The sequence below is a fragment of the Cydia pomonella genome, chromosome 1 (assembly GCF_033807575.1).
Source record: "Cydia pomonella isolate Wapato2018A chromosome 1, ilCydPomo1, whole genome shotgun sequence".
Classification (NCBI taxonomy): Eukaryota; Metazoa; Arthropoda; class Insecta; order Lepidoptera; family Tortricidae; genus Cydia; species Cydia pomonella.
Window position 1 is genome coordinate 42,107,523 of NC_084703.1, and position 18,091 is coordinate 42,125,613.

Genomic DNA, 18,091 nt, shown 5'->3' on the forward strand with positions numbered 1-18,091 from the left:
CTGAACGGATTTTCATTATCGTGGGTGGAAATCCCTTCAGGAGCGCCCCAAGGATCTCTTAGACTATTATTATTCATCATATATTTACACGATACTTCCCATTGCTTTAAACACTCAAATATTTTTTTATTTGTTGATGATATGAAAGTCTACCGGATAGTTAATAACACTCTCGACTCTACTTACCTTCTAGAAGATCTCTTTAGACTAGATCGATATTGTGCTAATAATAAATTAGATATAAATGTGTCCAAATGCTTTGCCATCTCTTTTACTCCTAAGCGTAATGTCTTTAATTCTATTTGTTAAAAATGAGGTTATATCCAAGTGTAGTGAAATAAGGGACTTGGGTGTCGTAATGGATAACAAGTTGATCTTTGATCGGCACATTTGTTCAATAGTCAACAAAGCTTTCAAGGCACTTGGTTTTATCATAAGATCGTGTAAGAACCTTAAAAGATTAAAATCAATTAAAATTGTCTATTGCGCATTTGTAAGGAGCCATCTGGAATACGCCTCTCAGGTTTGGAACACTTGTTATGATACCTATATTTCAAAAGTAGAAAGAATAAAAAAAAGTATATTTGTTTTCTGAGATATAAATTCAAAATTCCAAAATAAAGTTACAGCATTGTGCCAAACTCCTCCTGCTACCTCTTTACATCCGGCTGAATATATCTGATGTAATTTATATTATGAAAATCGCTCAGGACCATGTAGACTGTCCTGTCCTGCTAGCGAACTTATGGTAATCAGTCCCCTCACGTCTATCCTCTCGCACCAAACGAACGTTCCATATTCCCTTTCTTCATACTAATATTAGGAAAAACTCTTTTTCTAAGAGCTGCTAAGTCCTTTAATCGGCTTTGCAAATATCATGATCACATCGATCTGTTCTGTGATACTGTTAACACAATTTCATCTTATTTCTTTCTCTTTTGTTCTTCTCGTTCAATGTTTAAAAACTCAGTCTCACTGTTAAGCAACATAATTGTAAGCATAATAGTTATTATTAATTTTGCAATTTCGCACGTCATATACTTTACGCGGTTTCTACATGTGAAATTGGCTTACTGTTCTTATTTTGAAACTTATTTTGTTACTTTAGCTGTGAGTTTTCAAAAACAAAAAAATAAATAAAATAACATCTAACATTGAAAATGAATACCGCATACAGTCAAGAGCTCATTTAGTTACCATTATACCTAATCTAGTTAAAAAAATAAATAGATAGATGCTTGTTATTTATATATAGATCGAAAATTATCGATCGAACAGATATATAAATACGTACTATAACTTAACACCACTTCCAATATGGAAAGTTTACCCAATTGCAAGCTAGATGGCGCTAGCGTCGAGTTAGATCGCGCCAGCGTTAGTCTTTCGCAATTTCATAGCATGTATTAGACATTAGTATGCAAATACCGTTAGATCACGCCAGCGTTTGTCTTTCATAGAATAGTTAAGTCCCAAGTTTGATTTTTGTTTATTTGATGGATTCGATAGGACGCGGTTTATGTTACCCGAAGATTCAGCTACTCTGCGTACTTTCTATCTAGAAATATGCGGAGAATATTTACTAACTGTATCGAAACGAGTGGTTTAGTTCTTGCTGAGGGTGTTTGCTCCTGCATACTCTTTGTGAGTCGACAGTTTTACACACTAAAAAGTCTGTAAAAGTAAGAATCCGCCAAGTTTAAAAAACAAACTAACTGTCTTACGCTGATTCGAACGCCCCATCGATCCCGCCACTTGCAGTACCTCTTTTAAATATAATTTAATTCATAAATTTACTACAATATTATGTTTATAAGTCGCTGGAAACTTAAACCTGAAACACTGCCGCCGTATTATGGCCGACAGCATTTTTATAACGATTTGTATTTTAAGCTAGTTCTATAGTAGCATTTTAGACGTTTACATGGCTACTGTAATGCTTATTTGAGCACAAATTATATAATAACATTACAGTAGAACTATACTAGGATTATTATGGTCAAAGAAATTGTTAAGGGTACCAAATGCTAAAGGCATGGTCACTTGGAAGCCAATTGCGAGATTCAAAAATAATCTAATTACTGACAGCAATTTTGACTTGAATTTGTGAAAGGATATGCAAAACAACAAAGATCTGATTACTGGCAACTTTTACAGTACGACGATTTGGCAAATGTTCAATCACTCCTAATGTATGTTTGGGTTATATTCCTTCTCTATATTCCAATTGTCACACATGACATACAAATGCATACTTGGTCTCTCGCGGTACAGGCCTAGCTTAGTGCGGGGACCGCTGCAAACTCTGTTATGTAACCATGATATGCACTCACCCGATGTCACACCAATTCTGTACCGATTCATATACTGTTCTGTGTGCAATAAACTTATTTTTATCTTTATCAATACTCCTAGTGCTTAAATCCAAATTGGAGTTTTTGTATTATCATAGTAGACTATAATTACATATAGTGTTTTTATAGTACGTAATGGTTAAAGAGGTGGTCGTAAATATATCAATGTTAACTCAGCGGATAAGGTGAAACTGTGGATAATTCAAGTTGTTACTCGGAAATTACAGTTATTGTCATACTATAATTACCTCATTATATAGATGAAATTCATATTCGTGACGCAATGCACACGTGTCTCATTTTTATTGAAGTTCATGTTAATGCAATTCCAACCAAAATCTAACCGATATATAAATACATATTTGTGTATATGTTAAATAAATAAAGTGTAAAATGTTTAATGCTTTACATGTTGGACCTGAGTGCGTCCGTCCGAGAGCCGCAACGACATGGTTGGAGTCCGCTGCATCCAGTGTGTGTACGCGGTAGCTACCAATAGATAACTCACCACCACTTCACTGCGCCTAATGGGGCTGAGGCTGCTACGTCCAGTGTGCGTACGCGGTATCGAAGATCATGTGAAACACTTGCTTGAGGCCGATACCCCCTGCGCGGGTACGCGGTAACAAGTGTGATAGATCGCCTGAGGCCGATAGCTCCCTGTGTGAGAACGCGGTAACAGGGATCACCAAATAAGCTTGCTTGAGGCCGAGAGCTCCCTGTGCGAGAACGCGGTAACAAGCAGCACCATTTAAGCTTGCATGAGACGGATGCTCCCTGTGCGAGTACGCCGTAACAAGCTCACCATACAGCCTGTGTCTGTACGCTTAACGCCCTTACACCCTGTGTGTGTACTGTGGTATATATAATAATAACTGTACGAATGTTTCTACACCCTGTGTGTGTGTACTTTGCTACAACTTACTAAACGCCCTTACATCCTGTGTGTGTATTGTGGTATAATATATAATGTCCGTACGAGTGTTTTTACATCCTGTGTGTGTATTGTGGTATATAATGATAACCGTACGAATATTTTTACACCTGTGTACTTTGCTACAACATACCAAACGCTCTTACACTCTGTGTGTGTATCTTGATATATGTATGTGACGACCGGTCTGGCCTAGTAGGTAGTGAACCTATGCCTATGAAGCCGATGGTCCCGGGTTCGAATCCCGGTAAGGGCATTTATTTGTGTGATGAACACAGATATTTGTTTCTGAGTCATGGATGTTCTCTACGAATTGAGGTATTTGTATATTAAATATACCTATCGTTTTCTGAATACCCACAAGACAAGCCTACTTGAGCTTACTGTAGGGCTTAGTCTATTTGTGTGAGAATGTCCCTATAATATTTATTTATCTATGTAATGATACAAATGGGTTACACCTGGTGTGTGTACGTTGCCACAATCTAAAGATTACTGTTACATCCGGGCGGTGGGATTGTAAATTACCATCTGTACTATGTGACAAAAAAACCTTCCAGACACTTACATCCTGTGTCTGTGTGTGTATGACACATGATGGAACGAGACGCTGTTAATTCTTGTTTCTGAGTCCAGGTACTACACGCTGAGGGCGTTCCAGCTTCGATCGCGCCACTAGGCCACTACGTGCACATCAACCCTTTTGCGGTGAGCGTGCTACAACCGCTGCAGGGGCTCATCGAGTGCGCCGACTTCTGGCCAAAGGGTGTCGTGTTTCGGAGGTTCCGGGGCAAATTGCCGAATCTGACACAATGCCAGACGATTCAACGTAGTCACGCTATTTTGTTGCCGAAATAGTGTTTAGTTCTCAAGTTTTTAAAATGCATAGTCTGTAAGTTATTTGTAATATGGGCATTGTTGTCTGATTTAAATTTGTAATAAATAATTCAAAGACTGTAAAATCTAATGTGTATAACTAGAGACAAGATGAAAAGTCACTAGATCTACATCTGTTACGTTACCCCACATCAAGTTAGCGACTACCCGGGGGCGTCGTCACTAGTTCGTAAATCAAGAGGCAATATTATCCCAGTAGTGTTTTATTCAAGTAGTACCTAATACTAAAAGTAAAAGAATCTTATAATGTTGATAATAATTGAATGAGGACATCCAATCTCTTAAGGATGACCGAAAATGTAGTGAGTAAGATTTCTAATTTGCTTCACAAGGTTTGGATATAATATCAAATAATGTAAAATAAAATAAGCTTGTCGTTTCAATGTTGAAACATATTATGTATTGTTCGACGCCACATAATTTGAACCCTCTGGGTGACTACCCTACTTAATCATCTGTGTGAGTGATGTTTTTTTTTTTTAGTTTGTAAGACAAGTTTTGTATATTTTAGATAGCACGTTATTGTCACGTTTTATTATTGTATTCTTAGAAAAGAAATAGTTTATATCTTTATTGCCTCGGGTCAGGCAAAATTCAGGATGGCCGATTGTTAGAAATGTAAGATAATTTATATCATTATTGTTTGGAAAACACCGTCTGTCATCAAACTATTTCTATTTTGATACTAATTGTTAATATTTATCGGACAATATAAATATTAACAATTAGTATCAAAATAGAAATAGTTTGATGACAGACGGTGTTTTCCAAACAATAATGATATAAATTATCTTACATTTCTAACAATCGGCCATCCTATCGGTTTCTAAACGTGCCCTAACTGACAGCCCAGCTGTCATGGGCGCGGCTGTCAAGAGAGCTTCCCGCGCCAACGTGAGCGTCGGTCGTCGGACTTAATATTATCATGTACTTAATTCACAAATAAATCAATTACTCAAGACCTAGTGCGTTTTATATCCTTCACACGTAACTAAATACAGATTTTGCATCGTAGATAAGCCACATATACGATAATAATCTTGTAACAGTGGCTTACAGGAGTTACAGGTTGAGAAAGTGGGCTATCACTTTTAGACTTTAGATGCAGAATGCAAATAAAGACGACTTTCTTGGCTGACTGTACATGAAACTGTCAGCGTCATATATCAAATTGTTATAAGTATGATTCCCTTTTTGATAATTCCCCTCTCTCTAAAATTTACATTTTAACATTAACATATACTTAAGTAATTATTAGGCCAGGCCAGGCAATGAATGCTAAAAAAAAAGTAAAAGACGGAAAAGCTTGGAACACAATTTTTGACTTCGGAACTGTGTTTGGACTAGTTAGGAGGTGAACATATCAAAGTTTTTGTGAGAAACCTTTACCCTTCCTAAGGGCCCCCAAACAAATTTTTATGCAGGGCCCCGCCAAGGCACGCTACGCCACTGCTACTTACCTTTTAATTTCGACCACAACAACGTATTCCAATCATTAATCTAGGGCGTGAGAACTAAATCTGCTGCTAGAACCGTCTCGACTTTCAGGAAACAAATTAACAAGATGACAGACGTTCTAACCTCCAACCCACTATGCCACATCACTGTAGATTTTAGATATTCTAAACTTAATAATAGAAATAGATGTTACTGTTTGTTTTTATTTTCTATTTCTGCTTGTTTTGTTTTTTAGTGAATTATTCATCACGACAACGACATTCTTTATTCATTTAGACCTAGCAACAAGCACTTAAGAAACACACGTTACAAAACATCATGTTTGTAACTCACAGACTGACAGTGAAGTGGGTTTTCTCCTTAATATTCCTGAAAGCTTATAGACCGCAATTAGGTGATAACTTACGGGTAATTTTCACATCTATGTAAATAGACAACTATTATAAATACTACATAAACTTGTTTTAGTTCTATTCTCAGTAAAATAATAATAAAATCTACCGGCAGCAATTAGTGACAATTCACTTCGCATTAGATGTTATCACAAATTTAATATTTCTATTAAGTACTATATTTAGGATGTTGCAGAAGAAATAATAAAAAAAGCAAAGTAAATAAGAGCAGCAGATCTAACGTTTTTTTAAGCAACGCGCGTGCCTTCCAGCAGCAATCACAATCAATAATACATGCTGGCCGTATTAGGTCAAGTAAGCAAGTCAGATGTAACATTTATCTTAACTTTCATTCAGTACTGTACAACCATACCCCGAATACTGACTTTTTAGGGTTCCGTAGCCAAGTGGCAAAAAACGGAACCCTTATTATGGATTCGTCATATCCGTCTGTCTGTCCGATTATGTCACAACCACTTTTTTCCGAAACTATAAGAACTATGGTTAACTATACTGTTCAAACTTGGTAATTAGATGTATTCTATGAACCGCATTAAGATTTTCACACAAAAATAGTAAAATAAAAACAATTAATTTTGGGGGTTCCCCTTACTTAGAACTGAAACACATTTTTTTTTTCATCTAACTCATACGTGTGGGGTATCTATGGATAGGTCTTCAAAAATTATATTGAGGTTTCTAATATCATTTTTTTCTAAACTGAATAGTTTGCGCGAGAGACACTTCCAAAGTGGTAAAATGTGTCCCGCCCTGTAACTTCTAAAATAAGAGAATGATAAGACTAAAAAAATATATGATGTACCTTACCACGCAAAGTTCCACCGAAAATTGGTTTGAACGAGATCTAATAAAATAAGTAGTTTTTTTTAATACGTCATAAATGGTACGGAACCCTTCATGGGCGAGTCCGACTCGCAGCCGGCCAAGCCGCTTTTTAGGGTTCCGTAGCCAAATGGCAAAAAACGGAACCCTTATAGATTCGTCATGTCCGTCTGTCTGTCCGATTCTGTCACAGCCACTTTTTTCCGAAACTATAAAAGCTATACTGTTCAAACTTGGTAAGTAGATGTATTCTATGAACCGCATTATGATGTTTACACAAAAATAGAAAAAAAAAACAATAAATTTTGGGGGTTCCCCATACTTAGAACTGAAACTCAAAAAATCTTTTTTCATCAAACCCATACGTGTGGGTGGGGTATCTATGGATAGGTCTTTAAAAATGATATTGAGGTTTCTAATATCATTTTTTTCTAAACTGAATAGTTTGCGCGAGAGACACTTCCAAAGTGGTAAAAAGTGTGTCCCCCCCCCCCCCCCCCCGTAACTTCTAAAATAACAGAATCAAAAAATCTAAAAAAAATATATGATATACATTGCCATGCAAACTTCCACCGAAAATTGGTTCGAACGAGATCTAGTAAGCAGTTTATTTTAATACGTCATAAAAATTAAAAAAAAAAAAATTTTTTATCAAACCCATACGTGTGGGGTATCTAAGGATAGGTCTTCAAAAATGATATCTAGGTTTCAAATATCATTTTTTTCTAAACTGAATAGTTTGCGCGAGAGACACTTCCAAAGTGAAAAAAAGTGTGTGTCCTCCCCCCCCCCTGTAACTTCTAAAATAACGGAATGAAAAATCTAAAAAAAATATATGATATACATTACCATGCAAACTTCCAACGAAAATTGGTTTGAACCAGATCTAGTAAGTAGTTTTTTTAATACGTCATAAATGGTACGGAACCCTTCATGGGCGAGTCCGACTCGCACTTGGCCGCTTTTTTCTTATCCGGCGATACGCCTATCGTGCGCGGCACACCATCGTGAACCTTGCGGGATGCTCGAAGGTTGACGTCTTGGTCTTGGTGGTCAACGGGTTAATATGATTTGTTTGTTACCTACAGTATGCAGTGCGAATATTAATTTTACTGTGTCTAGAATTAAAATCATATTGAAGGGATACTTGACATGATTGAACGCAATCGATCTTCATTAAATCTGTATTTGATGCGACGCAGTGGTTTGTACGTCATTTTATTTCTTAGGAAGGGAAGACTTTTTGCGATAGCTGAAAAACTGCTTAGCTGATGATGTTCGTTATACACACTATACACAGTTTTCATTTAATGTTGTTTTTAAGTTGTACTCTCACGTCATTTTTTATATTTTGTGGATTTTTTGAAGTAAAGTTTTTTTACTTATTATTTACCACATATTTTTTTCTATCGGAGTAAATATTTCTGAAAATATTAACTTTATAAAAAATGCAGTTGAACACCCGTATTCGTTTTGAAAGACCTGTCCAACAACACCCCACACTCTAGGATTAAAGCGAAAAAAAAATCATTCGCACTTTCCGTGTAGGTGAGGTACCCAATTTTTTTCTAGTTTATTTTTAACCACATTGTTGGCATCATGGCATGATTAATTTATACGAAGCAGTGGTGTCCGAATGGATATGATGTCCGACATTCAATCCGGAGGTCACGGGTTCTAATCCTGGTTCGTTTCGTACCAATGAGTTTTTCGGAACTTAATGTACGGAATATCACTTGCTTTTCGGTGAAGGAAAGCATCGTGAGTAAACCTGCATACATCTGCGAAGAAATTCAGAGGTGTTAGTTGAGTCCCCAATCCGCATTGGGCTAGCGTGGAGACTATAGCCTAAGCCCTATCGCGCAAGAGAGGAGGCCTGTGCCCAGCAGTGGGATGTACATAGGCTGAATTATTCTATATTTATTTATTTAGTTACGTTATGCACCCATACGTGAGTGTCATGATGGCGGAAGGACCTATTCAATCTTGCATTATTACACGCAAAATGTATACTTACGGTTGAATTGTACCTGCAGTGTACCTCAGTTTCCTTTTAATAGAAATCAATCAGTTTACGTCTCTCAAATAAAAGTTAGTTACGTGTCCATCCGTGTTAAGTCCATGGGTTAAACACAAATCTAGATTCTACTTTTAACTTTTCTGTTTCTGAACGTAAAGGAGCCCTAAAAAATTTACAATTTCGATAGGGGACAGTGGAGCAAGATGAGGTAATGCAAATGTATCAAAGCTTTGAACTGTTGCATCACGTGTTCCGGTGTAGGGCCATAAGTCAAAAATGATATGCTAATATGATTAAAAAGATCGAATACTGGTCCAGATAATGTCGATGATCGGAACAGTGATTACGACCTTGGCCCATTAATTTACGGTAACACCCCGCAGGCTGCTCGTGTCCCACGAAACTCGGTCACCGGTGGTCCGAACCTAGATATTTAATGCCTATTTATATATTGTATTTACCAACCGACAACGATAGAATTGAAATTATTGATGCTTTTCTTTCGATGTATGTAGTTGCCTTAAGTTATGGTTTATTTTAATAGCTTTTATTTTATTTCAAAGTGAGTCCCGTAGATCAACTCCTAAAACTATGAAAATGCGTATTTTGAGAATAATATGTAGTTTTAAAGTTTATACTACATAGTAAGTACTGCCCATGATAACTTGTGAATGCATGGCGAATGACAATGCAGCCCAGCGATATTTTACATGTGCATGCTCGCTTTTCATTAATCCGGCAACGTGCACACACCGAATCTCCACCATGTAAAAGCGGTGGTATAGCGGAGGTACCGCAGTTTAATATTAACTTTAGGTTTAAATAAAGAAACAACACCATTACTCGCCAATGGTTATGCATATTCAACCTATAGGGCCGATTTAGACGGCACGCGAACTCGCATGCGATTTTAGTTACATTGCGGACTATTGAGGTTACAACTAATTCGGCGACCGATCAAATACCGTAATGTAATGAAACTCGCATGCGAGTTCTCGCACCGTGTAAATGAGCCCTAGTCTCATGTCACGTAAAAGCAAATATAATTATGTCTTATTGTCCCAGGAGGTACTCAGTGAACTGACGCGCGGCGCGGGCGGCACGCCGGAGGGCGCGCTCAACGCCATGCTGCAGTTCATCTTCCAGCAGAGCACGGCGGACACGCGATGGCTGCGCCGGCGCATGGCCACCGAGCTCGCCGAGCTACTCGCCAAGACCTCGTCGGGGAAGATCTTCGAGTCGCTCACGGTGAGTGCTAGAGGTCAATACCTTTAGACATCGATCAATATGATGCTATTTTTGGACCTTTTTAGCAAAGCACTTCCTTAGGCTACATTTTATTACTTTGAAATTATTATGGTAATTTTTACTCAACTAAATACATTAAAAGAAGGCTAAAGTGGGTTATAGTAGTTTTGATTCAATGTAGACATGCATATATTATTATTATAGTTAATACGTATGTTCACATGTACTTTGGGTCTAACAAGGTGTGGTGATTTAGAACCATTATAGTTTTCTTTTATTTAGTCATCAGGTCAATCCTCAATTCGCGACATGTTTCCTCGCTCTGTTTATGTGATAGAGCTAAACCCTACTACAACACAAATTTTGCATTTAAATGCAAAATGTTCCCATTTTCATTGTTTTGAAGGTGAGAGCAAACTACGTCTCTCTAGTGGCGACAAGTCAGGTGGTATACCACTTAATCTCTTATATAAACACAACGATCGTTTACCAAGTGTGGGCGGGAGGCAGTTTGACGTGTCGTTACCTCCGTTGTTAACTATATTTGTTCAACTCTGTGCTGACTAATCGATTCATATTGAAAGTTTTATTCGTAACGAGGGGATGGGAAAACATGACTAAAGAAGTGCGCAAAAGAAAATAAATCGAAATTGGTGTACAATTTATTTTCGTTCTGAATTGAAACTTTCGGGATATCGGAAATTCAGCGAACCAAACTATGCACTGCACAGTTTTTATTTGCCCTAGTGCCATTGCGTGTCAATCCCAGTTACGGAACAACTCGTCAAAATAAACCTTCCAATTTAGTTCAAGTTCTATGGTTTTCCAATTTCATGTTCGAAAAGATAAAGAAACAAAACAGCCCGTCAATAGTCAATACAAGCCTTTCCAATTTCATGTGCCTGAAGAGACGTTTCAATTGCCCTGGGCCATTTTGAGTCAGTTCTAGTCACAAGCGAACTCGTCAACGTTCCAATTCCATGCCTCTGAAGAGTGCTCAAAGGAGTGTGTATTCCTATTTTGCCGTGAAACCAATGCCAACTGAAATTGAAAGTCTAACCAATATTTTTGTTTGTTTTTAGACTATCCAGCTTCTATACATACTCGTATTTCAGTCGCTGGCTTTTATAATTTCACTTCAAAGACAGAAATGAAATTTATAATAAAGAGAACTAAAACAGTAATATTGCGATGTGAGAACGACAGGAATTCTCAGAAAGCTGTAGTGTTGCCGAGATTCAGTGCTTACAATGAAATGAATTGTATAAGGTCGACTGAAATGATTTGAAAAAGCGAGATAATTTCTAAAACTTCTAATATTTCTAATAATAAATGAAAGCAATATGAAGGCACGTAGGTTCTTTGGAGGTGCCCCCCCCCCCCCTGTGAAATGGGGGTCCAAAGTTTGTATGGGGAAACAAGATTAGTTAGACTATTTTATTCGAAACTTTACAAGAGTATTCCTAACTATAACTGAGTAAACACGTTTTTCAGGTTTTTTGAGAATTCAACCCCTAAAACGGGGAAATATGGTGACAAAGTCTAAAAATCAACATGGATATTATTTCTATGGTATATCGGGTCGCTGATTACGAAAATAACAACGATTGTAATATCGAACGAGGTGGACGTGAAATACAAATCCCCTCTTGGGGTGCAATGGGGTTGAAATGACTAAATATCAATATGGGTGTCGTTTTATGGTTATTTGGGACGTTATTTACGAAAATGGCATTGAATGATTATAAAATTTAATATTGTGGACATTAAAAATGTATTTTTGCCAAATTGCAATTCAATCGGTCCAGTAGTTTCGGAGAAAATCGGTTGTAACAGTCGAATTGACAGGTATGGAACGAGACCCGCGTTATCCTAATAGATACAACGACAGGACTGTTTCTCCCACGGTCAGTTCTGTGTGGCGTGCTCCCGTGTAAGTTCACCTCAAAGTTTGGTTCTATTGCTAGTATTGCTACCACTTTCAAACGTGGCTAAAAATGTTGTTCTTTAACAAGTATAAAGTTGTGGAATACTTCATGCATTTTTCAGAACATGATTCCAAATCTAAAAATCGCGGACAAACATACATACCTACATGCGTTCATACAAACATACGGGTCAAACGGAGAACCTTTTTTTTGCTTTACGCGGGCGAAGCTGCGGGCTTAAGCTAGCTTGCTATACATATATATACCATGCTCATCATGCTAACATTTGATGTCAATTGCTTCATTGCCGCTTCGTTGTTTAGTGTCGTAATTATTATAGTTATCTCAGTAACTTAACTGTAGTTGGTAGCTGCGCGCAACTACGCTCCCTACAGGTGTCCACGGAAGACCAGCGTCAGCGTACTACTTCAGTAGGACCTGGCATTATGCTGAGTGTTCACCTTTTTGTGTACAAGTTAGTTATAAGTCATTTTTTCTCTTTCTTTCTCTATATGTATTGTATAACTGTGTACTTATACTGAAATAAATGATATGTTATTATATTCTATATAAAATATAAATTATCCCAGTATCGAAGTAGTCCCAAAACACTTATGGTGTTTCACGAACGCGGAATGTCGCACTGGATTTTACAAGAAATAGTAAAATATAAAAAGAACGAAATAGTAAATTCTTGATATTTTGCTGACATTGTTATAAGATACCAAGGTGTAGGTAATGTAGACAAGGGTACCTAAGTGGTTCATATCTTAGCTTTCCTGGAATAATGTAGAATAGAATAATAAAGAGTGGCACGCCAAGTCAGGTGTCATGTCATCTGTAGGTAATTAATTTCGTATACTTTTTTTTTTAGAGATAGACAAAGGTTCGCGGTCAACGCCATCAGCGCCAGTGTGAAAAAAGGAAATTAAAAGCGTTTTCTTCTTGGCTTTTGGGTCTGCACGTAGCCAGTCATCTGGCGGACGTACAACTTCCACGCATCATAGGCGGAGTTAAAGCAAGCGAAACACATTCAACTCTGAAAATGCGAAATACCAAGATTGGTTTCACAGCACAGTTTTTGCTTTGACTAATACTCACCTCCTTAAGTTATTAACTAACGACAATCATTTGTCCGTAGCTTCGCTCCTTAGAAGTGGGCACCGAGTTCCCCAGCATCACGGCGTTGCGCGTGCTGAACGGGTCGCTTGAGGAGGATGGCGCACGTCTGCGCTCGCTCGACCTGGCCTGCAACCTGGCCTACGACGGCAACTTCAAGATCGACGTCGATGCTGTCATGCTGCTAGGAAAGATCGCCAACATCTCCATCACAGGTAGTTAGAGGCCTTAAGGAAATTCACTTGACGCTGACGTTTTAACAGTTCCTTCGCCATACGGCGCAGACATAAAATTTGCATCTCAACGGCGAGCAGCGAGTTATACGTGCTCACTGCTCACCGCTACCACTAGTCACCCCCGCGTGATATCGTAGCCGGTACATTTATTTTTGAGCAATATAGCGCGATCCGCGTTGATCAGTCAATCATTTTTTCCTTGCCTTTGGGTAGGCCCAAACATTCTAAATTATACTCGTAATCTAATTCGCCAATTTCCTTGCAGTCGAGAGCCTAAGCGGAACTATTCGAGTAATGTTCCGCCGCAATCCGTACACCCATTGGGCGCTGGCGTTCGAGTCTCCGCCCAAGCTTGAGCTCCGAGTCCGAGGCCGATTCCAGGGGAGACAGCTCAAGCCAAGACTGGCATCGCTGGTCGCTGCACATATCAGGCGGGCGGTGGCCCAGCGGCACACGTTGCCTAATTACAAGATACGGTATGTTATTTTCTCCTGATCTACAACGCTTGGTAAGTTGAAGCTGCTATAGGCTAAAGAAAAAGTGACCAAGCCCTCAAGTGGCGGCGGCCGGATTAGAACAGTAGGCCTAAGATGGTCGGCTCTTTATCATTTGTCACCATGTCTGTCACGTTCTAACAAGTATGTAAGTGCGAAAGTGACAGGCATAGTGACAGATGATAAAAATGGAACCATGCTGCCACCGCAGGCCTCTTCAGCTTACGCAACTAAAGCTCTGGACCTCTAGGCTACCCGGACTCGGCAGTATGGCTAGGTTCACACGGCGTTAATTTTCCCGTATACCGCATACGGGATTTTATTGAATACCGTAGTGACAGAAAAAATTGTATGACAACTTACAAAATCGTTCACACGGCGGCTATGGGAGAAATCCGTGTAAACGGATACGGTATACGGGAAAAATTAACGCCGTGAGATCCTAGCTTATCCGTTCCAATTTCTCGAGTATGTGCTATCTTTAAAGGACTAGGCGTCTTTAACCAACTCCAAGTTGGGCGAGCAGTAGGTGCTTGCACCTCTTATACGAATTAATTAAGGGATTACGACACAGCGATAGATGGTGCTGCCATTTATTTAAACAACTTGGGAGCAAATCTATTTTGGTAACGCTTGGTAACTCGAAAACCCTGAACGGTTGATGAATTTATTGGTTCTAAATAAAAATAGACCTTGTCAGAAATCTGACTGAGTTAGACGTACGTTAATAAATTTTGCGAGTTTACAGAAAGCCACACATGCAAAATTTTGAATGATAACTCTCGTACGAACTTGAAATTTATGTTTTTGTCCGTTAGTTACAAACCATTCTTCCCGAAGTCTGAGCCAGGTGGGGCGGAGGGCGAGGAAGGGCCAACGCCGCACGGCCGGTTGACCGTCCGCCTGGTTGAGGTCACCAGGCTGCAGTGGAATGGAGGTGCGGGCACTGTCCGTGCCGCTTTAGCCGTCGACTCGCACGGTTGGGTAAGTCATCGCATTATACGTACGTTAAGGATACGTACCACAAGTTCTTCTCTTTCAAGTGAGAATATAGGCACGCCCGATTCCTACCCGCGGAGAACGAGGACCGCGCGTGACAGAGGGTGCGTGGTAGGTTGAATGTACGCCTATACACCTATGGCCTCCTTAACATTTAATTTATCTTAAGCTTCCTCTCGCTCGAATCTTTCGATTATAGTGCAGATTTCGATATTTGTACTTCGTGTTTTTATCACTCCATCTCATCTACAGGTGTCTCTCCGGCGCGGAGTGCTGACGCTGGACGTGCTGTTACCGGCCATGACTGGCGCACTCGGCCTCGTGTGCTGCCAGGGCGTCGGAGCCGTGCTTGTAGACACCGTAGTGCCCATGTCACCCGCGTACCGCGCCGACCTGCGGCGAGACGACGTCGTGTTAGCTGTCGACAACAAACCGGTCTGCAATGTGGCGCAGGTTAGCGATGTTGTAGTCATGTTGGAAATACTGTCAGCGATGACGGTCTGGCTCGTGTGGTGCCATGGTGTGAGAACCGTGGTTGAGGACACTTTGGTGACCTTAACACCCGCGTGCCGCATCAACCTCGGCCAGCACGAAGTAGACAATGAAATAATGCTGAAATCTACCATCTAGAACTTAGAGCAAAGAGTAAAGTAAGTCTATAGTGAAAGAGAGCCCTCTTGAAGCATTTTAAGGAAACTAATATCGAAGCGCTATCTCTATTTTGTATGTATGTGTGCACACCTACATATGCATCTGTATGTGTAGGTACTTTCGTACTACTTACATAATATTAGGTCTACTTGGGCGGCTTACAAGTTATTTTTTTTACAGTAAACAACAGTTGCTAGGTAACAGCATTATGAATAAAGATAGGTCTTGACATACGAGGTATATACAACCTTCTTAATGTTGTATTCATGCCTTTAAATTGTACCAATTTTATTGTGACATTGATGTAAATAGTTTGCACAATCGGTAGTCAACTTTACGCTAAAATTGGTTATCGGATTCCATTAATAGAAATCGCCGCTATCATTACTAATGTTAACTACATTTCTGAGTGTCGCCCCCCTGGAGCATAGCCCCTTTAGAAGAAAAGTAGAAATTTCGACATGACATTGGTGGCATACAAGGTAGGTATGTCATCAATGTCATGTCGAAAGTTCTATTTTTCTTTTACTGCGTGATTAAGTACCTACTTCGATTTTACTGCGTGAAGTTTTTGATCCAAACCGAAGCTATTTTCATATGCCTAAGTAAAACAGAATATCATGATAAGATAACGTTGCCATTTGTTTGAGGTAGGCGTTGGAGAACATGAACATATAAGCTTTGTATTCCAGTATAGGTAGCGGGATCAGCACAAGAGCCCCCTGTTTATTGGCGTGAAATGTAGCTGTCAAGTTAAGTTTCTAATTTACACTACAAGATGGCAGAACCTAAAACGCGCAAGGTAGCGTGCATGAACTGTAGGAAGCAGCACCTTCTTTAACGTAAATATCATTGTTAAATTAATGTTTCCGATTTAGGATTTATTAGACCTGTACCCCAAAAGCATAAAATTGTTGTAGTAATTCACCGAATCGAATTTCACCTCGATCTCATATTTAATTTTCGCATTGTGTCTCAATAGTTTTTTTTACTAGTGGCTATAAGTTTTAGTCGCGTTGTGACTCAATCGTTTATTTTAGTCGTTATTACTTTTAGTCGCATTTCACCTCGATCGTGCATTTATCTTTCGCGTTATGACTCAATCGTTTATTACTTTAGTCGCATTTCACCTCGATCGTGTATTGTATTGGCGACGTGATTCAACGCAACGTCAACATCACATAGATAAAATTTTAATGAGTTTGATAGCACTTAAGGCTTAATCCTAAAAGTACAAAAATTGTTTTTTAAAAATACTTCATTTTAGTGCGAGCATCAAATTAACGTATCAAGTTAATTAGAGTCCCAAACAAATGTCTATCGCGGCGAAATGCCTCTACGGTAACATACTACACGAAAAATTTAATACTACAAATTAATTATACTAATGTCAAAGGGAAAAAGCGGCCAAGTGCGAGTCGGACTCGCGCATGAAGGGTTCCGTACCATTTGAGACGTATTAAAAAAACATCTACTTGCTAGATCTTGTTCAACATTTTACCACTTTGGACACACATTTTACCACTTTGGAAGTGTCTCTCGCGCAAACTATTCAGTTTAGAAAAAAATGATATTAGGAACCTACATATCATTTTTGAAGACCTATCCATAGATACCCCACACGTATGGGTTTGATGAAAAAAAATTTTTTTTAATTCTATGACGTATTAAAAAAAACTACTCACTAGATCTCGTTCAAACCAATTTTCGCTGGAAGTTTGCATGGTAATGTATATCATATATTTTTTTTAGATTTTTCATTCTGTTATTTTAGAAGTTACGGGGGGGGGGGACACACATTTTTTCACTTTGAAAGTGTCTCTCGCGCAAACTATTCAGTTTAGAAAAAAATGATATTAGAAACCTAAATATCATTTTTGAAGACCTATCCATAGATACCCCACACGTATGGGTTTGATGAAAAAAATATATTTTTAAAATTTTATGACGTATTAAAAAAAAACTACTTACTAGATCTCGTTCAAACCAATTTTCGGTGGAAGTTTGCATGACAATGTATATCATATATTTTTTTTAGTTTTTTCATTCTGTTATTTTAGAAGTTACGGGGGGGGGGACACACATTTTACCACTTTGGAAGTGTCCCTCGCGCAAACTATTCATTTTAGAAAAAAATGATATTAGAAACCTCAATATCATTTTTGAAGACCTATCCATAGATACCCCACACGTATGGGTTTGATGAAAAAAGATTTTTTGAGTTTCAGTTCTAAGTATGGGGAACCCCCAAAATTTATTGTTTTTTTTCTATTTTTGTGTGAACATCTTAATGCGGTTCATAGAATACATCCACTTACTAAGTTTGAACAGTATAGCTCTTATAGTTTCGGAAAAAAGTGGCTGTGACAGAATCGGACAGACAGACGGACATGACGAATCTATAAGGGTTCCGTTTTTTGCCATTTGGCTACGGAACCCTAAAAAGTGCGTCAAGTATAAAAATCTAGTGATATCTTTTTCATTCAAGGTGAAATGCGATTCGGTGAATTACTACAAC

General features: G+C 38.7%; 1 protein-coding gene across 4 annotated transcripts in view; it reads left to right on the forward strand.

Moving 5' to 3' along the window:
* Nucleotides 1–18,091, forward strand: part of LOC133524060 (PDZ domain-containing protein 8) — a 67,391-nt gene that overhangs the window by 32,385 nt on the left and 16,915 nt on the right. For all 4 annotated transcript variants that reach the window (XR_009800320.1, XM_061859869.1, XM_061859877.1 and 1 more), the window contains 5 exons: nt 9,964–10,146; nt 13,216–13,408; nt 13,695–13,905; nt 14,742–14,907; nt 15,175–15,375. Coding sequence is in view for 3 of the 4 variants with exons in the window: in XM_061859869.1 (XP_061715853.1) it covers nt 9,964–10,146; nt 13,216–13,408; nt 13,695–13,905; nt 14,742–14,907; nt 15,175–15,375 (954 nt within the window). In the remaining variant the exon portion in view is untranslated. The remainder of the gene's footprint in view (nt 1–9,963; nt 10,147–13,215; nt 13,409–13,694; nt 13,906–14,741; nt 14,908–15,174; nt 15,376–18,091) is intronic.